At 40.1% G+C, this 21,000-nt stretch overlaps 1 protein-coding gene and 1 long non-coding RNA gene across 6 annotated transcripts in view; one reads left to right on the top strand and one right to left on the bottom strand.

The window, feature by feature from the left end:
• LOC135281978 (uncharacterized) overlaps positions 1-21,000 on the top strand; it is a 64,588-nt gene that overhangs the window by 38,564 nt on the left and 5,024 nt on the right. For 2 of the 4 annotated variants that reach the window (XR_010348361.1, XR_010348363.1), the window contains 3 exons: positions 11,963-12,100; positions 14,602-14,864; positions 14,951-15,084. This is a non-coding gene — a long non-coding RNA (uncharacterized LOC135281978). Of the gene's footprint in view, positions 1-172; positions 733-11,962; positions 12,101-14,601; positions 14,865-14,950; positions 15,085-21,000 lie in introns of all 4 variants that reach the window. The other 2 variants (XR_010348362.1, XR_010348364.1) reach the window with 2 other exon arrangements.
• Positions 5,503-20,593, bottom strand: LOC135281974 (protein-glutamine gamma-glutamyltransferase E-like). 2 transcript variants are annotated; one of them, XM_064391376.1, is made up of 13 exons: positions 16,781-20,593; positions 14,812-14,979; positions 14,264-14,497; positions 13,596-13,714; positions 12,982-13,110; positions 11,892-12,069; positions 11,598-11,733; positions 10,626-10,729; positions 9,914-10,159; positions 8,620-8,925; positions 7,803-7,960; positions 7,454-7,587; positions 5,503-5,840 (listed from the first exon to the last, which is right to left on the bottom strand). In XM_064391376.1, the coding sequence occupies exons 1-13, from the start codon at positions 16,788-16,790 to the stop codon at positions 5,693-5,695; spliced, it is 2,070 nt and encodes a 689-aa protein (XP_064247446.1). In that variant the 5' UTR covers positions 16,791-20,593; the 3' UTR covers positions 5,503-5,692. The 2 variants fall into 2 exon arrangements, with proteins under 2 accessions (XP_064247446.1, XP_064247445.1); XM_064391375.1 differs by lacking the exon at positions 16,781-20,593 and having other exon boundaries at positions 14,812-16,127.

Genomic DNA, 21,000 nt, shown 5'->3' with positions numbered 1-21,000 from the left:
AGGATTGGATGATCTTTTACCACCGGACTTAAAAAGAAATTAACAGGGGCAAATTGGTGTCGTTTCACAATCAGCACCAAAGACAGTGTCCTGTAGCCCCTCTATGTTTTCAACATACATTATTTTAGGATCACAGGAATGGCAATTAGAACATCTTACTTTTTCTGCTTAGATCCTGATACCATTTGGCCTAGATGCAAAGGAAAATGCATAGTGAGAGATCATCTGTCTTACATGGATGAACAAGAGGTATTTGAGGACATGCTGAAGCTTTTGACAAATCAATCCATCTGTCTGAGTGCAGCTCTGTTCCAAGTGGCAGCTGGACCACTGGCGTTCCTGTTCTAGTAGGCAGTAACTTCATGTCATAGAAGAATTCTTGCAGTGTGCTTGGAGTTCCCTGATACTGTGTCCTCCTGCACATATGCTGTTATTATGGTCTGTGGTTTAAAACCCATAAAGTGGTTCCTGACACCTCAAATCCTAAACTGCCTTGTTAGCAAACAAATATGAATATGATATCCCTTGCAATGTTGTTTTCCCTTCCCTGTTTTCTTGCCATGCTCAAACCTGAGCAGTTATGCTGTCTTTGGGAATGCTGAGAAGCACCTTCTGTGTTTATATCTCCCCTGGGAGACTCTGAAAAATACACCTGGAGCACTGTGTTTCAAGTTTCACAAATGCTCAGGGCAAGTACCTTGGTGAAGGCTCTTCAAAGTCAGTTTTATCAAGGTCAGTGTCATAAGTGCAATGAGGTTGAGGGTGGGGGGAGTGGGTCAGGATGGGGACATGACCACCACCATTTTAAAGGGCAATCAAAAGAAAACAATATTAACAACAAAAAGAATCAGATGGAAAGGACTGATTAATGCCTATGCAATATTATTTTAGGGATCTTCAAACAAGCTTCTAGGTCTATCCCACAGAGCTTATCAGTGAAATACTAAGTCAGATCTGAAACAACATATCTGCATATTAAACCACAATTTACATCTAATCCTTGAAGAAGATGTAAAAGCAAAACTAACTTTACAAAAAACTGTTATAATTAAATTCAAGGAAGAATTTTTTTCTTTTTTCTGGTAGTTTAAGACCACACAAAGGTAATGTGAGAAAGTATTGATGGGCTGAAAAAGAGAATTTTTAGCATGAATGTATGGGACAACAGCAAACTGCACTTAGCTGCTGCTCTCCCTGCAAAGCTGATTTGTAAATGTTTTTTCCAGCATTAAATGAGAAAGAACCCTGCTTTGCAATTGCCCAGCTCAATAATCATCTTTATTTTAAACTTGAAAAAGCAGATATGCTCTCAATTACTGTTTTCCTTTGGTAGGGTTTTAACGTATCCTTGTATTCCCATCTATAGGTTCCATACTCACAGCTTCATTAGAATGGATTACATGCATTTTGTTAATACCAAGCATAACACATCTCTGACAGAGTACTTAAAAAATTATTCCTTTTCAAGTAATGAAAATTTCTTTTCTCTTCCATGTCCCAATATCCTCTGTTTAACTCAAAAATTATTCTCAAACAACTCTTAATAATAAAAACATTAAAACTTTGAAAATGAAGTGCAAGAACAAATTACAATATAAAATTACCTTCAGATAAGAAATCTGAGCAGATACCTACAGGGCATGAATCCTGAGGAAACAGCCCTGAGTAAATATCTGCTGAAGGGAAGCAAATGACTTGCAGAACTCACCTGCCATTCCCTCAGCTTATTAGAATTGCATACAACTTCTACTTTGTTCTTCAAGGATGTCCAAGTCACATCAATCATAAAAAGAAGAAACCCAGCAATCTTTTTGTGCTGTCAGCTGAAATTTGAGAGAAGGGAGAGGTACTTAGCAGTTGTTATTAATACCTGTAAAGTTGTCAAACGAATTAACTGGTTCCTATAATATATGTCTGTCTAATGCCAGAGTTCCTACTCAACGTGGGTGTAATTATGGGAGGAGATACCAAAATTATTTACTCAGAGGAAATGCATGCTCTTGAATCCCAAGTCAAGAAGAACTTCCTACAAAGATAATAGGTGTGCCATGAATAAGTTATCTTTAAGGATGAGGAAATGGGGATCGTGGTGGGACGTAAAAGCTGTGTGAAGGAAAAAGGAGCATTTCCTGATGACATAACTTCCAAGCTGGTTAATGTCACTTCTGGGTTTGTCCAACAGCTGTGGGTTGGTTTCAGTTCAGAGGGTTTTTTCTTTGGTCTAATATTATCTCAAATACCCTCTGACAAATAGAATTAAAAGCTCCCACTAGAAACAAGTATCTGTTTACCTGTTAAGTTAGCTCCATATATTAGTATTTCCCAAAAGTTTTATTTCAAAAAGAACTCAAAACTAATAACCTTGAGTACTTTTTGTCAGCAAAAACTTTAAGCCTGTCTATTTTAACAACCATGATTATGTTTCTTTTGGGGTTTATGAATATATTTATTTTTGGTGTTGTGCCATCACCTTGTAAAAGAGTACGAGTAATAAAATTATGTCGTTTTGAAGAGGATTATCTGCTTAAGATTCTGCAGCTCCACTGATCATATTTTAGCACTCAGTAAAGACTTTAAAATAAATTAGTCTGAATTTTAAGTTACAGAGAAAGAAAAACCAACTGAAATAGCAAAAGTTAAGCTCCAGCAGCTGTTTTCTAAGGTTGATTTTACAAGACAGCCTTCTTTGTACCTTTTTGAGAAACTTTGCTTTCCTATCACAAAGACCAAGAGTCCTTACTAATGTGACAGTCATGCTAACCCTATCCCAAAGCTTTTCCCACTAGGCAGTGGCACACCTGGCACAGCACATCTCCACTTACATTATAATTCAGCGGTTCTTCCTTCCCTTGGAAGCTTCCAGGATGTTCAGGCTGCCAAGGCTTCTTCCGGGAATCACCTCAAATGGGTTTGATTGCTGTCCAGAGCTACTTCAGTTGGTCTTTTTCTCTTTTCCTTAATTCATATTCCTTGGAAACCATAAGAGCCACAAGCCTCTGATGTTCCCCGGTCCTCACACACGGCCCTAGTGACAAACCGCATCGACCAGTTCTTAAGTTCAGGCTCTGAGTACTTACAGTGATTGCCTCAGATGTTACACATTGCTCCCACTGGCATTTGACTGTTTCCTTTCTTCTTCCTTGCTGCTCATACACGTAATTAAGTCTCAGAACACTTTTTCTGTCTTGGCTGCAACCACCTCCTTTACCTCTGCAAGGCACGCCCACAGTGGTGCTCACCGAGCCACCAGAACCTCTCTCAGACTGGCCTACATCCCAAACTGGCACCTGCCAGTCTCACCTTCACCACAGCAAAGCAGCAGCAGCTGCTGTTGCAATCCCTTTGGAATGCAGCAGTCATGGTTCCTAAGTGACTAATGACTGAACATTGTCACAGGTGTTTTTCCTAGCTCAATGCCACCCACCCGTCATCCAAAATGGTTCAAAATACTTTGTTCCTATTTTCCCCTTGTATCAGTCTTGGAATTGCAGTTCAATTTGCTAACTTTCAGACAAAAATTTTTAGATTTTATTTATCTCCTTTATAATTTTGTCTACTGTTCATATCCCCAGAGCAACTAACTCCATCTTATAATTGTCTTGTTACTACTTTTTGCTACAAAGAGGAAAGCAATTTAAATTCCAAAAAACCCAAAAACAAAACAAACAAAAAAAAAAAAAAAAAAACAACAAAAACCCATTGCAGAATCTCCTCCTTAAGACTGTATTGGAGTTGTCTTTTACTCACACTCATTCACTTCATGTGCAGTGAGTGTTGCTGGGGAGGGTCTGATTTGAAGGTTTCATTTCTGCTCGTGCAATTCACTTGACTTTAGCAAAATCTGAGTGTTTCACACACACAAGAGATGTAAAAAGAAGTCATTTCATGTATATCTACATTCTAAACTCAAGGCTGTGCTTGAGCTTGAACTTCTATTGTGGTTTACTGTAGCCCAGAGGAGACCACCAAGATAATTAGAGGGATGGAGTTCCTCTCCTGTGAGGAAATCTGAGGGAATTGGGTTTCTTCAGCCTGGAAAAGAGAATTTGGGTGATCTAATTGTGGCCTGCCAGTACCTGAAGAGCCTACCAGGAAGATGGAGAGATACTTGTTACAAGGGTGTGGTGTGACAGGACAACGGGAATGGCTTCAAACTGACACAGACTAGGTTTAGATTGGATATTAGGAATAAAATCTTCCCTGTGAAGATTTTATTTTTTTGCCTTGGCATAGGTTGCCCAGAGGAGCTGTGGCTGCCCCATCCCTGGAAATGTTCAAGGCCAGCTTGAATGGGGCTCTGAGAAACCTGTTCTGGTGAGAATTGTCCCTGCCCACAACAGGGGGATTGGAGCCAGATTATCTTTGGGGCTCCTTCCAACCCAAGCCATTCTATGAATCTGTGATTTACACAAAGAGAGCTCTTGGCAAGCCTTGAGGAACAGCAGGAGAAAAGAGGAGGAACCACTGTGGGCTCCTTGCACAGCCTCTCTGTAGCTCATCCCATCTGATGTCCAGTGTGGTCTCATACTGACATCCTGTGATGGCAGCAGGAAACCAGGCTGCCTGCAGGTGCCCTGCTACAGCAATTTTGCTGGCTACAAGGACAAAAGAGCTTTACAGCCTTTACAGCTCCTGAACAGTGAGAAGCCCTCATGACAGCTCACAGTACCCTGTTTAGGGTGGAAGCTGGGGCACAGAGTTAAGCTTTTATTGCTTCCTGGCCCAACAGTGCCAGAGCAGCAGTTTGTATTTCCATCCATTTTACCTACACAGTCATTTTCAGTCAGAGCCTGACTTACTGTTACACAGTTATTGCCCATAAACCAAGTCACTCACAGGGCTACACCTACTCCACTGGAACCCATCATTTAGCCTGTACCAGTCTCCCATAAAAGGTTGAAGTTTGATTTACTAAACTCAAATCTAAGAGATGACTTCCTGACACATCACCTATAGTAAAGAATTCCTAACTCTCCTCAAATAAAAATACACCCAGATTTAAGATTGCCCTGCCTTTTATTCCCAAAGAAGACCTTCAGCAAGTGCAAAATATCAACAATCTAAAATATGTACAAAATATGTACGCTGAGCTGGGCAATTACCCCCGTGTTTGTTGAATGGCTCTCAAATTGGACACCACCCAAATTCCTGTTGAACATTTCCTATGCCTCATTTGGACACTGTGATTTACCAACAAAAAAAAAAAGAGGAAACTGTCAGGACAGTTTGTAGCAAAGAAGACAAAGCTAAATGACATAAATCATGCAAGTCATCCTCACTATGTTGTAATATCACAGTTTCAGTAAGGAGAAATACTTTGGAAGTGTTTGGAAGTCCACTGGATAATGCTTTCAATAAGTAACAATGAGTTTATAAATGTGTGTGCAGAGGCATCTGGAGCCAGGAGGAATTCATTCCAAAGAAAGCCAGACATAACTCAAAGAGTCTCTAAGTAGAAGGTAAAATGTTCTTTTTAATAACATGGATATTCACAACAGTAAATGAACAATCAACCATTCCTCAGTTTATTTAAAATTACAATGTAAAATTGCAATTATATGGTGTCGGTGACTCTTTATCAGAGGAAGTGAAGATTTGTTTTGCTGATCATCTCATTGTTTTCTATACAAGATTTGTTATCATATTTTGTTCAGTTTATACACACACAGACCACTCCTTGTATATCTTCATGTTAGTTAATCACATTTACCATTTTAAAGGTCTTAATATCTGCAAATTTATCACAGGAGAAATTAACAAGTAGATGTTTGGGACCCGCCTCAGAAGGGATAAGTTTAAACTTGGTACTGGATTTCTCACTGGCTTTCAGTGGTGGTATGCTAAAAAAAAAGGAAACAGAGGGAAAATATAAGTTGAAAACAGGCTTATGCATCATGCTTAGTTTCTTCACTAATCATCTTCCACCTACTTTGAAGTGATAAGAGTTCTTACTCTTATCACTTCAAAGTAAGATGGCCATGAAAAGATCACACATGGCTTGACTATCTGATAAGTATTTAAAGACTCAAATCCATACATTAAAGGCTCTCCCAAATTAATTATGCAGTAACCCAGATAAGCCCACAAAGGGGGACATAATAATAAATGAGATCTAAGATTTCATGCAGAACAGAGGGTGTAAAACACATCACTGAATCATTGCAAAAGAATAATCAGAGACCATGCAGAATGTTAATGCCAACTCTTGAATTAGAATGGAGTATAGCACCAAGGAAACCTCCGTGTTTACAGAGCAGGAAATTCTGAATGGAAGTTAAAATGTTTTACACCAGTGTGTTTTGTAACTCTTGGAAACTTGTTAATGTTTTTCCCTTACCCTGACATATTGTCTTGTCTTGCCTGAGGATAAAATTATGTGGGAGAGACAACAGGAGGTTGGTAAATTCCCTCAGGAGAACTTATAAATGATGGGATGAACCCTTCCTAATTGCTCAAGTGCAAATGGCAATGTTAAGTTGCTGTGTTTGTTTGTGTTTGTCCGTGCATTCAGCTAAAGACCATGTTCCTATATCCCAGGTATTTTCCAGAAATAACTGCATTTGTGAGGATATGTTGAAATTTTTGTGCAATTTCTTGTCTGTACAAAATGAGGGACAGTCTGAAAATTTAATCTTTCTGTTTCAATTATGAAATACTGAAGGGAAAAGGGCAGGAAAAGTTACAAAATCACCAAAGCAGATAATAGGGAACTGGGATCGACAGTAAAAAAAAAAAAAAATGTATCTTATTCCAGAATTCTCAATCACTATCTTAACATCATCAAATAGTTTCTTGACACTGTGATCTGCTGTATCTGGAAAAGCTGAGCATGGAGCAGACCTGGCTTTGTGCTTTTCAGAGGTCCCACCCTTTGAGATCACAACCTGTGTCTAAGCAGTGCTAATTTTTGTTCCCAAAGTTGAGACACTGCTGTATCTGCTTTTTACATGTATTTCTATCTGTTGGATATAAATACAATTTATTTACAATGCTCTGTACCCAGATTGGCACCTGCAGTCCATTTAATACAGTGAAAAAAATATCCTGGTTTAAATATGTTGTATTTTGGGTAAGTGTGGACAGAAATAGCCATGTATCCTATTGTTGGCCTCTGATCAAACAAGAAGGTGCAACCTCTCTGTCCTACAGCAGGACAGACAGCTTCAGCAACATTTACAGCTTGGGTAAGCATGAATTTTTTCTCTGGAATTGTGTGGTCCTGCTAGATAGGCAGGAAAACAAGTTCTATCCAATTATGACAGCAATTATTTGACCTCCCAAACCATGGAGCCAAAGCCCAGCCTAGATGAAGAGCTGGTTCATCACTGTGTGCTCATAATCTGTGCCTCCCAGGTTACAGCTAGAAGAAAATGATGTCTCATCCCACAATTCAGTTCCAACTCATCCATGCCCACATTCTTGTTTGATAGCAGCAGATGTTTCTGGTACTCACCGTAGCTCCAGGATCCCTTGGAGCAGGTCACTGCCCTCCACCTGCAGCACGCAGTCCTTCACCTCCTCATTGATGGGATTGGTAAACGCCACCTCCACTAACACCTCTTTATTCACTTTTGCTTCACCAAGCACCTGTGCAAAGAAAATGCTGGTGAGGCCAGGTTCTCAGTGCTCTTTTCTAGCTAAGCCTTTTCAGGCATCAGGAGAGGAGCTATTGTGAGGGGCTGTGATGAACCATGGCAGAATTTCTGAATGTGAGCAGAGCATTTCATTTAGGGCAGAAAGTGCTCTCAAAGAACTCACTTTCCCTTTTCTCTGCCACTGCAGTTACAACAAAGGGAATTTACCTGTATGTCAATGTCAGGATTGTCCAGGATGATGTTTCTTTTCACAAGCACTTGAATGCCATCTTTTACATGACATAATGCTGTGACCTGGATTGTTTTGTCTGTAGTTAACTGCTGCTGGTATTCAGGATACTTTATCTTAATGGGAAATTGTTTTTCTAGAAGGAAAAAAAATGAATTGTTACACACCTTTATAAACCCATGGAGCTTCATATCTAAAATTAGTATTTTCCTTTTATGCTGTGACGAGGACTAGGAGGGCTTTCAGCCATCACTGCCAATATTAATTAATTAATGCAAATCTATCAGTTTGCTTTAGATAGATAGTGATTTCTTTAATGTTATCCCTTCTCCATTCACTCCTACTGTATTGCCTGGCTTCTTTTCCCCCCCTATTGCTCTGGAAGATGCAACAGCTGGAGTTTAAGGAGTTTGCTGGTGCCTCTCCAGAAGTTAAATTACATATTAAAGAAATGAAATATTATTTCTGCTTCTTGCTAATGACTTGAAGCCTAAGATTAGTATAAGACAGTATCAATTGTGATTCAATGATCTTTCACTTCATGTTGGAGATGATGACATATCTCTTATCCCAGGCTCCTAATGGTAACATTTTCCAAAATATGAAAAGCTCTTGGGGAGATGATAGTGTGAAACATGCCTTGTTAATTCATGTGTAATGTAATATTTTTCTCAGCCTTCTCTACCCAGGGATTTAGGATTGCAGTTTGTTAGAGCTTTTTCCCCCAAGCTGAGCAGACTCCATTGCCCTTTTACAGATAAAACCATTATGATTAAAAGGTATTTGAAAAATTACCTTCCTTTGGGGCCAGAGTGACAGATATGGAGTCCTTCCAGATCTGATTAACTCGTCTTCTGGTATACAGAGTACTCCATGCAGTCATATTTACATTTACAGTCTTAGCATCAGACTGCAAATTTTCAAGAACCAGAAGTAGGTTGAGGTCTTTGCCAACTTCTAAAGAGCCAGCCACCTTGAATTTTCCTGAGATGTCAGGCTTCTGTTCAACTTCCTCCTGTTTTGGTGCTGTAGGATCAAATTTATCCTCAAGTCCTAGCTTCTTACGGGCTTTTTTAAAAATTTCTCTTTCTTTTGCAGAGCCTGTCAGGGAGAACCATGGAAATTATCCTCAACAGTATCCTCAACATGCACCTCTTATTTTACATGGCTGCTAGAGAGAAGCTAGCCAAGACATAGTGTCTGTGCTTAGAGATAAACAAGCCCTCTGTTTTCCACAGCCATACCTTATTTTCTGCATCTGAAGTCAGTAACATCACTCTCCTTCTTATAACATTTTTTTAAACATAAAGCCTTAACTCTAAAGTTTCTCTTTTCCCATTTCTATCCTTTTTTATGGCTATAACATTTAGAAGTGAATTCTTATTTGGTAGCACAGAGAAAGGCCCAAATTTTGGGGAAGGCTGATGGCACTGTGGGGTGGGTTGGCTGGCAGCCAACCATCCACCCAGCCCCTCACTCCCCTTTTCCATAGGAGGGAAGAAGCCTTGTGGGTTGAGGTAATGACAGTTTAACAAAAGCAGAAGCTGCTCATGAGCAAAGGAAAAAGAGAAACATATCATGGGGATGATCAGACCTGAAGGACTGAGAAGGTGCTGTGCTCTTGCACCCTTTGAAAGAGTTGCTTTTCCTGGGCCTAAGTGCTGATTTAGCTCAGATTTCTGCAACAGACCTTTTATCCTACAGATAAATATTTGGGCTGTAGCATAATTCTCACTAAGCAGAGGCAGACAATGCATGTCAGCAATAGGCAAATGGTACAGTGAACACTTTATCTATTTAACTATTTAATTATATCTATTTAACACTTCATGGAACAGTGAATCACTTTGGGGATACTTGGACTTGACTTATTTAGATCCCACAAAGCAGCTCTATATCAGAAAGGGCAAGGCAGTTGTTTAATTTTTTTACTCAGTACCTTTTCTTCCCTTTTGTGTAGGAATTGAATAAATCAATTATAAATTCTGCTCCTACTTTATAAATGCATTAAGAGACTCCTAATTGAAAAGTTATATATTTTTGGGAATGAAGCAGCTATGTGATCAGAAGAACCAGTGGTTTTACTTACCTTCCTCATATTTATAATCCCTGGTGACATCTACACGAGCATCTCTACCAACTGCCTTTGTACTGATGGAGGCACCAATTTCTGTAGACTTAGAGAATATCAAAGTTTTCTTTCCAGTTGCAGAGTCATAATTCCAGTACATACAGTCAGCATTCACTTCTGCAAACACAAATGGGCCATCGTAGTCCAGCTCGACTTCTCCTTCTTTGATGGCATGCCGTGAGGCAGGACCACACTGATAAATTCCTACAGCATCAAGGAAAAGGAATTTAGGCATAATCTTTGACAGTAAGCAGATTATTAGACAGATATTTATCACTGACTCCTCAATTGCCCTGTGCTGCTGTCCTGTTCAAGCCCTTTCATTCACATAAACCCTCATACAAGGTCACTCATCAATGTATCTTGTGTTTATTCTGAAAGTACACTTGATTTATTTTATATTTTCCCTCAATTTTTAATAGCATTTGATACCTACATTAGAAATATAGGAATTGCTGTAAAAACTGCTCCTGGAATTCTAGTTTCTTTCTTGGCATCCACAGATGATCTGAAGCTTTTCTAATGCAACCAACGAAGTATTTTCTTCTGCAACTATTTCTGAGCAGGCTGACAAATTGCATTTTACAATGCTTTTACTTTTTTTCCTTCTCTCTAAAAGTGACTGACTTTATACATTTTCAGTATTAATCCTGAAATAAAATTTGTGTACCTCCACTTTCTTCTTGGGGAGTTGCATCCAGAACTTGCCATCCACTGTATGAGGGGCCCAAGTCGTTGCGTATAAACCAGCTTTCATTCCAGACATGGAAATTCCTGTGTGCAAAAATGAACTAAGTAAGCTACTAGTACATATTTATGGATTCCTGTCCACCTTCTTTAATCAGCCATCTTAGTTATGTGGATTAAATGTCTTTGTTTGCACAGTTCTTATCTGAGACTCACCACTTCTACCCTCACTACATTAACTAGAAAGGTGTTGAAAATTGCATTGTGGAATAAACATCAAGAGCAGAAAACATATTTGTGAAGTTATAAAAATGCCTTGAGCCTATTCTTCTCCAAAAGTTTTGAGCCCATACACTTCCTTAGTTTTAGCTTTAGATTTGCTTCTGGCAGAATGCTACAGTTCTACATGTCACATGTAGATAGAAAAGGTCCAGAACAAGAAGGGAAGTAAACAAGACAAGAAACTGAGGGACTATTTCTGCTCTTTGCTGAATGCAAGCTTGTTTGAACTGCATTTGATGCTTAATAGAGGCAGCAGTTAAGTTACTTTCAGTGCAAATGATGCCACTGCAAGGAAGCTGGTTCTGTTGGACTTTTACAGTTTAACGTGAACTGGTTCTGAAGAATAATTTCAAAGTAGGTTAAGTTGCCACTGCTTGATACATGTAGTGCAATATTGCAAATTTTCAGCCATCTGTGGCATCATAACTGTAATTTTGCCTGCCCTGGCTTCAATTAGCTATTGTAATTAGTGTCACAGTTCTTTGTTTAACTGAGAAAGAGTGAAAACACCAAGTCTTGTAGTATTATTCTGTAGTATTTTTTATTGATCCACTCTGTGCATGTAGTAGTTTTTAAGGCAATTCTTAAGAAGATAATACATTTGTCATTAGAATCTATGCTCTGGAGACACTGTAGACACTGATAAGCTCTACTATTAACTACTGAGGCTTACCACACGCTGTCAGCTCCCCTCTCCAAATGATTTCCATCTGCATCATAAAACTCATCCACACGCAGATTTCCATCTGCATCATGGGCAGAACTGAAGTTTGTAATTGTACGAGTGGGAATCCCCAGACATCTAAGCACTAAAGAGTGAAGAGACAGCCACAGTCAGAAAGCAATATTTCTGCAGGTTTCATATAGCATGGTAATGTCTTCAAAGGCTTCCATATAGGAAGTAATATTAGTGCTTCTTTTAATGGAATCTGTGCAATGTCAGTCATGTGTGTGACATGAAACATACCTGTAGTCAGTACTGCTGCAAAAACCCAACATTGTCCATATTTAACAGGTTTGAATCCCGATTTCTTCCAGCTTTGCAGGATTTCACCACTTCCTGTCCAGCTGCTGGGATTTTTACCACCCTCATATTTTCCACTCCAGTTTCCTAGCACCACCCCTTGGTCATCATTGGCGTTGACCTGAGAAGATATTCACTAAATTTATGATGAGGTAAATTAAGAGTTTACAACCTGTCTGAAAGGCCTAGGAGTTACAGCAAATGGCCTATTGAATTTGAGCCAATAGTGCTCTTTCATCAAAAAGGAAAAGCTCCCAGTAGGCTGCACTGGGGAAAGTGTGACCAGGAGTTTGAGGGAGGCTGTTAACCCCCTTTAATTATCCCTAGCAAGGCTGTGCCAGGAGTCCTGTCTCTAGTTTCGGGTCTCTCAGTTCAAAGGGATGTTGAGACACTGAAGAGGAGCCAGGAGGGAGGGCTGCAAGATGTTCAGGGGTCCTGCAGCACACAATCTACAGAGAGAAGTTGAGGGCACTGTCCTAGTTCTGTCTAGTTAAGGAGGGTGGGGATGATGTAAAACCAGCTTACAACCATTTGAATGTGTGTTCTAACTAACCTTTCTCTTTTATATACCAAGAGGCAACAGCAGAAGGCTGTAGCTTGGGAAAATCATATTTGATGTAAGAGACAAATTCCTCATTAGGAGGGTAGGGCAGCTCTGGACTGGTCACCCACAGAGACCACAAACCCTTCTTCCTTGGAGAGTTTCAAACCAGCCTGGCAAATCCATGGCTGAGCTGATCTAGTACCCAGTAGTTCCACTTCAAATGGATGGACTAAAGACCTCCAATGAACTGATCCCTCAGCTACCCCTGTTTTATATTTTCAGTGTGACTACTGGATATCAAAGTGACAAGTATCAGAACTATCCCAGAGGGGATAAACCTGGCAGGCTCAGATCAGATGCCCATGTAGGCCCATACTTCACCATACAGACAGCGGCCTAAAATTCTCTATGAAGTGCCTTCATATTTACTTTCCCTGAGCACTTTTAAAGGACACTCAGTAGTTTGCACTTAGCGAAGCTGTTGCTTACCATGGCACTGAGAACACGGCCCAGGTACCTGGGGTCGTGGCGGTGAGACACGTCCGTGATAGGATCCTGACGGTAGTACAGGCTGCGATCCATTATGGACAGGCAAATGTTGAGGATGTCTCCTTGAAACTGTGGCACAGAAAGAAACCAGTGTTTTGAAAACACAGATTACTAAAAATCAGGATGCAGAGAGCCACATTAGTGTTGAATGGGGTTTTTAAATCACTGATTGAAGTGCTGCAGAGCTCAGCCAGGCATTACCTTGTAAAAATGTGGCCACAACAAACTCTGAACATCAGAACTCACAGAGCTTTTAAAAGCTTGGAATCTGTGGACTTGAGGCCTCTCAGAATTGCTACAGTACTTTACTAAGTTAAGGCTATGTAGTCTTAGCAAAGATATAAATTAATATTATTTCTGCTGGATGCTCTTCCAAGGCAGGACAGGGAGTAGTAAATTACAAATCCTCATATTGATCAGTGAAACAGGGCTTGGCACAAGTGCTGATTGCAACACCAGAGTCCTGCTCTTCAGAGATGTATGCAATGAACTGAAAAAAGCAAATGACCCAGTTCATACAAAAACAATGTCTGGTGTTTCAGTGCTACATTTACCTGGCCAAAGTTCCATCCAAAGCTGCTGATATGATTTTTATTGCCTGCAAAAATGATGCCAAACTCTTCTAGCACATATTCCTCACACTCAGCCTTGTTAGGCATGAACACATCATCACCTGAAAAACCAAAACAGAGAGATGTACAAATATGACAGGCAAAATAAACCAAAACCTCAGGAGTCTTGCGCTATAAGGCAAGATCTCTCTTGATCTATAAGGGTGCTTGCAGATATCCACCCTTTGCTGTTCTTGGTGCTATAAACAGATTGTGAAACTTGGATCTACAATTAGAGAAAGGGGTGGGAGGTGTCTGAGTGAAGATGGAGGTGTGACACTGCCAAATCTGTGAGAAAATGGTAAATATGACTCCTTTCTTGGTTCTACAGAGGCCAGACACACTCTTCTAAACTTTTGCAGAAGTAGGGGTGCTCTGTCAAAAGCAGAACCTTATCTTTTAGAACAATGAACTCTTTAGTTTGTACATGCTACAGGGCTGATGTACCAGAAGACCCTAAGAAACTGTTAGACTCTTCTTTTTCATTACTGATCCATTCTGTTGTCAATTTTCAGCTGCTATATTAAAGTGTAGATCAAATGGAAAAGCTGCAAATATTAATGAAGCTAAAAGCAACATAGCTCTTTAGAGGAAATTCAACATATTCATACCTGAAGACCAAGGGTTAAAAAGCAAAACAAAAGTGCCAAGACTTTGTGGAGAGGAGCTGCCACTTTGAACACTCAGCCTGTAACGTCCAATGACAGCATTGTGTGGGCTGGAAATGGAGATGCTCACAGAGTTGGAGCTGCTGGACTGCAGAACTGCACTCCAGCCCTCCTTGCTCGCTGTGCTGGAGATATCAAACGTGGCCAGGGTCCTGGTGGTCTTTGAGGGTTTTGGACCTTTCAAGAAAAACAAATAATTTTTTTTTCCATGCCATACTGAAATATAGATTTAGTCATCAATGAACTCAGCAGGGATGTAACCCTCCCAACCCTCCCCTCAGGTGAATTTGTGCCAGATATTGGCAACTGAAGGAAGCTGTGGCTGGTGGCTAAAATTGCAGTAATACAACAAACACCTCAACAGTTCCATGGCTGTGTGAATGAGGACGTTGGCTCTGAGGTATTCCCTTGCTGCTCTGTAGTGCAGATTGGGCCAGAAGAATGTCCTGAGGCAGGATTACTCTCCCTGTGAAAGAAGCTGGGGGGCATACCTGTTTCTGCAATGAATATTAAGTTTTGCTCAGGCCGTTCTGTTCCATTGAAGGTGAGAGTGAAAGCCTGTCCTCTCCTCACAATCAGTTCTTCACTGGAAAATTTACTTGTGTGGTGTTCTCTTGCATTTTCTTTCAGGTGCCAGTCTGTACTTGGCTGCGTTGCAGCTATGAAAAAATGAGATGAGCAAAAAAGCTTGAGAATACATCCAAAGAGGAAGGAAGAGAAACACACTCTGAAGAATTTGAAGAATTGCTTATTACTTTCTACAGGTAACTGGTATCCATGTAAGGCTTCCACCAAAATTAGAAATAATTTATATGTGAGCATTTTTTTTAAGAGACTCCATCTTGCATATGTTGTTAGAGGTTATCTACATAATTAAATATAGAAGCAGTAGTGTACAGGGTACTAAAGATATACCCTGTACTAAATTAAAATCAGAAAGGCATGCAAGAGGAGAGAAACCTGAGAGAATTGAATATTTATGAGTTACTTAGATAAAAATCTGTCTGAACTCTATTAATTCTTCCATTTTGAGATGGTGTCACCCTAAGACAGGCACAGCCTTGCTGCCTCTGAATGAGAAATAAAGAAACCTGACTGAGCTGAGAAACTCTGTGAATTTTAAGCCATGATGTGGTCTCCAGCCCCATTATGTGTCACACAGCTGCCACTGTAGGAACATGCTGATGGACACTGGGCTGTCATTTGGCAGTGGGAGAGATGGCAGAACTGGGGAGAGAACACTCCTAAAATCTGCTTTGGGATGCTCTTGCATGAGAACTGAAGCTTCAGTCAGGGGTCAGAGAATAAAGATCCAAGACTGGCTTGGATCTGACATCATCAGAGCCTGTGGAGGGATTCCTAGTAGGAGATGGCTTGATGGTTTAAATGAAGTGCAGAAGTACAGAATAAAAAGAATTTTTCTTCCCCTGTGAAGAGGGAGATAGGAAAGAGTAAGTGTGTGGTGCTTAGGAGTGGAAAATTGTTACCCTGTGTCATTATTGAATAAAAAAATCATCATCCCATGTTCAACCAAATTTCTTAATCTGAAAAATCTTAGTCTTTCTAAATCTTAAAAAAAAAAAGATTTTTTTACAGTGTGATCTTAAATTTATCAAGTTCATACAAGCCTTGAAATAACTACATTGGTAGTTTTAGCAATGCAGTCACTGTCCAAATGTAGAGGAACGTGGGTTTTTTACAGTATTGAGGTGAGAAACATGGATGATTTTTCGAGGAACATACCTACTATTAAAAAAAAACCTCAGAAACTTAGCAATGAAGCACATCTATTGTACAACGAGCTGAGGGCTCAGGGAGTTTTGCCTTTAGAAAGGCAGGAGTTGAAAAAGCAACATGAGACCCTTTATAATCATTATTAAACTGGTCTGTTTGCATATCTATAAATATTAGCATGTGAGCAAAAACCGCACACTGCTAAAGTTCTAGCAACAAAGAAACTGCCAAAAAAAACCCCAAGCCCCCCAATTTTTTGTATCCTCTCTGCTTTGGTTTCTGATTTCAGCCTTCTCTGCTCAGTATAGCAGAGAAGGCTGAAACCTTTGTAATTATACATTCCCAAAGTTCTGCTTTGCTTCTTTCTCTTATGTCAGATCTGGCAGTCTGTCATTTGCACATTTTTGAAAGCTCCAAATAACTGCAGGTTTTCCCTTCCTATTTGCAAAATATAACATTTTTATGTCAGTTAAATACCTGTGCTGCCAAATCTCATTCTGACAAGCTTGCTTTTCCCATGCACACAATAAAGGAAAAAATGCAATTCCTGTGAAAATCCTTCTGACTCTCAATGGAAGAATTTTCTTTACTTTTTTTTTTTTTTTCTTGGATCAAAACTCCTTAGAGAAGTAGTGACCTCTCTGTGTCCATGACAGAACTGCACATGAAGTATGGATGTAAGAAGGTAACAAACAGCACCACAGGATGGGCTTTCCCCTTGCTCACCTTGGCCCATATCTGATCAGTGTGTCCTCTGTAGCTTCCTCTGAAAGGACTCCTGTACTTCTGCTGGCTCAAGGAATGAATTCCTTTGGTGCCTTTCACTTCTTTAAACTCTGTTTGCAATATTTCCTCTGGGGGTGGAGCTCGAGTAGCTGTCTTTGCCCCCAGCCTTGATCTGACCAGTGGGGCTTGAGGATTCATTTTTCATTCATTTTTTTCCTCATTCAGTCCTCATGTCCTCATCTTGTTTCCTTGCAACCTAACATCTGAAGCTTGGATAATCTTTATTCCTAACAGTCTGGGTACTTGTTAAGAGTTTCTTAATATATTTAAAATTATAAGAACTTTAGCATTTAGCTGCTTTTCTTTCTGTTGTATTGCTAAAGTTCTAGGAACAGCATAACTCCTTCTTGCAAAACACTATTCTTAATTTTAAATACTCCATGAGCAATACTTACAGGGACTTTTTCTTTAATTCCCTAAATTGGTTGTTTTGGAGCTGCTTTTTTCCCTTCCCTCCATTGTAGTAATTGCAAAACAATGGCCAAACTATTGTCTCTGCCCCAGCCATATTTGCATGATACACTATAGTGACAACAGGTCACCATATTTGTGACTTGTGATAAAATATCTATCATTGCTTTCAGCTGGTGCTCTATTATTTTTCATAATACATCTCTGACCATGCTACTGGCAAAACCAATTTATGCCCAAAAATCTTCCACTTAACTTCAAGGAAAGTAAATTTTGCTTATGCTTTGCAGGTGGCTCCACTTTGTGTTAAGAAAGAGACAGACTAATTCACATACTTTTATGAAACAACCTGTAAAATTTGATGAACACAATGCACACCTTATTCATCATTTTAGTTGGCTGGGCTCAGGGTTCAGTAGCCAAATGTTCTGTTTTCTGGTTTGGATCATGTTTGGAACATCCAGAATTGGAGCTTGCTCAACCCATTTCTTATACAGACATGTTTTATTCATGTTTCTTATAAATGGTGTTGTTAGAACAAACAGTTTTTAACTGGCTATAATTTAGACTGCTACTTTGACACTCTCTTCACTAATTATATTAATCTTAACAGGGACTGTAGTTTTATAGCTTGCAAAGCCCAACTGTGATTTTAAAGTGATAAGACTAATCCCTAAATTTAAAATGTTTTAGAATTTTATTAGAGTTTTTTGATGTTAAGACACACTCTCCTATCCATACTTTTAAATACTGTTAAATGTCACACAAACAATTTGCAGAATAAATTTAAGTTTTCACCCTATCCTTGGATACACAGCAATTTTCCTTTGACAGGAAGGTTAGTTACTGTTGAAAGAGAAAGAACAGCAGTCCATTTATGCTGGCAGACAGTATGTCAGGAAGAACAAGTTGTGGCTGTTGTGTCAGCTTCTGGTGTTTATTCCCAGCTCTGCCTAAGTTGCCTTGCAGGCCTCTGGTGTGCTTTGTTTGTAAAACAGATGAATGATACATACTGGACCTTTGGATTAAAGATTATGGACAAAGGTTGAGAATGAGGGCAAAATTAATGAGAAATATTAACACTAGTCAGGACATGCAGTCAGTCAAGCACAATGCATCTGACCCAAGCAGTGTTTCAGGGCTTGAATGGTGGCTGTAAATGTAGGGCCTGCACAGGCAGGAGCTTAAAACTCCATGGATAGCAAGACTCTCTTGGACTTCAGCAAACTGAAGCTATGAACCACATTAGTATATTGTTTCATGTTCCCAAAAGAAGGTGTATCAGAATCATCCTTTGCAGACTGGTCCAGTCATATCATTCATGACATCCTTTTCCAGTAATACCCAAATTTTTTCCCTAACCTCAGTAACTGTTAAAGCAATGAATATATGGGACTAAGAGTTTCAGCACTGAACAGCGAAGGACATATTTGGTAACAGGCAAATTCTCTTCAGTAAACTCCTTTCTCTTTCTCTTTCCAATGTTTTCTTTCACACCAACTCTATGTGAACCCTCAGCTATACTTGAATTTTATGAAATGTCACCTATTATTAACTGTGCTTTTGTTCAGGATGGGAAATTAGTACCTATAATAGTCTGTCTGCTCCTATCTTCTCTCTGAGCACAGCTCTTCTCTAACATATCCCCAAAGCACCATGCTGCAACCACATGGCCATGACTCACTGGGACCGCCTCAGTGGACTTGATGATCTTACAGGTCTTTCTCAACCTAAATTATTCTGATTCTCTGATTCAGTATCCTGAGAAGTCTGGGCTATTCTATCTCTTATCACATCCCGGGTTTGAATAATTAAGCAAGAAATTCCATCAGCAACCCCCACTCCTGCTATCCTAGATACAGGAATTCAAGGGGTTTTCTACAGCTGTGCTTTTTTTGTGACCCACACTAGGGAGAGACCTGGGGCACTGGTGTGGACTGACTCACAGCAGCACTTTTCAGGACTAGAACCACCTGACAGAGAATGGTCAGGCCTACATGGAAAAATATCTGGCCAAGATCTCTTACGAGCCTTACATATTGTCCAAGACACTTCTCATTTTCTGTCTCTGTCTTCCACTCACACGCCCAAATAGCAGGGGCATTTGGAATGGAAGCCTGAAGCCTTCCTGAAGTTCCTGACTGTTCCTGAAGTTTGCCAACAACCTTTCTTCCTTTGAAGAGAGCAGAACTTGCCACAATCCCCTTCCATGCTGTCTGTGTAAGAAGGGTGTCCTGTTAGCTGGGCTCAGATCTCCTCTTGAGATCTCAGCTCGTTCCAGATGTGATGGCTTGTTCAGAAGGGAGGCTGACAGTGACATAATAGTGACATGCACTGATATGTGATCTTCAAAAACTCCCAAGGGACCAGGACACAGGAACAAGCCAAACTGGCAGTGCACAGACTGGGATGAACCTCTGCTGGACTCTCCTGACAGCTCCCACATCGTCACACAGCACCTATTATCTACAGCCTATGATATTTAAATGTATTCCCCTACCTCTGCCACTTATGCATGTATGTCTTCCACTGGAATGGAATAAAGGTGTTATTTGGAATTATTTTAACTTCCAGCTACTGCTGCACACTCATCACCCAGGAACAGCCCAGTGCAGGCTCCCATCAGTGCCCTGCTCTGCTGCTCTCTGAGGATCCAGGGTGCTGTCCCACTCTGTGGGCAGGCGCTCCCAGTGCTAACGCACAAACAAGATGCTTGCAGGTGTCACTCACGCCTTAATTGTAATGACACTGAAGCTTAAAAGTGACAGAAAGAAGCTGAGATAATTATTTTCAGTGTGAGACTACGAAACAAGTTGTTAAATCCTTAGTAGCAATAGTGGTGCTGCAGACTATAAAAACCCTTTAAAAATCAGGCAAACTTATAGGAACCTTTTAGGTGTTTTTATCTTTTCTTTATGCAACACCTGGATTCTGTCAAAGCAGGTCCATTAGAGACTAGCCCACAAATGCATAAAGATTTTCTGGGGAAAAAGGTGTGTCTGTCAGCAGGATGTGTGTCAGGGGATGGGAGGAGTAGGGAGAGAGGAAGAGAAGGAGTGAAAACAGCTCGGTGTGCACACACCTGCACACAAACCCTCAGTTTTTTACATAGAAAATTATCCATGATACCATGAGGAGAATCTTTGTGCAGTTCTGACATCTCCAGCTGAACCTGGGCTTGGGTATTTCTTGGATCCTGGGTATTTCACAGGCAAGTGCTTATCATGATCAGCAAATACCTGTTTGTTTGTTAAATGCTGCATTAAATGCTTCTTGAGTTTCATGCAACAAGAAAATTGTCGTTGAGAAGTTTATACTGCTGTCTGAAATTTCAAGAGGAAGTTTTGAGAGACAGCCCTGCTAAAATGTTCTAGTTATTGGCAAATCATTGCTTAAAAGGAAGTGTTACAATGCAGAAAGAATTGGTTTGTGGGTTTTCCCCCCATTGCTGTACCTGGAGGTTTCAACAGTCCACCTTACCGTATAGCTCTTTTGTTAAAAAGAAGGATTTTTCTACTCAGCCCAATATTTCAGCTTCACCTATTAAATTGTGTTTTGCCATTTATTTAAGGTCTGCTCAGAGGAGGAGATTTATGAAGGAATCTACAGCCCTATGCTGATTGCATGGACCCAATTCTCTCCTAGCCTCAGTTCTGCTCTTAAACAAGTAAACATATTGATGGTATCACACACAGCAGCTGCACTGAGATAGTCATTAATTAACCACCATGAGGCCAGGCAAACAGCAG

The sequence above is a fragment of the Passer domesticus genome, chromosome 16 (genome assembly GCF_036417665.1).
Source record: "Passer domesticus isolate bPasDom1 chromosome 16, bPasDom1.hap1, whole genome shotgun sequence".
Taxonomy (NCBI): Eukaryota; Metazoa; Chordata; class Aves; order Passeriformes; family Passeridae; genus Passer; species Passer domesticus.
This window is presented reverse-complemented; position numbering and strand designations above follow the sequence as displayed.

Excerpts from the sequence above, each read along its gene's own strand:
- LOC135281974 (XM_064391375.1), bottom strand. The coding sequence starts at position 15,142 with ATGCTCACATATAAATTATTTCTAATTTTGGTGGAAGCCTTACATGGA. Across the intron at positions 13,715-14,263 it reads TTTTAACCCTTGGTCTTCAG|GTGATGATGTGTTCATGCCT; the intron begins GTATGAATATGT and ends TTGGTTTTTCAG. Across the intron at positions 7,961-8,619 it reads CACTCTGGCCCCAAAGGAAG|AAAAACAATTTCCCATTAAG; the intron begins GTAATTTTTCAA and ends TTTTCCTTCTAG.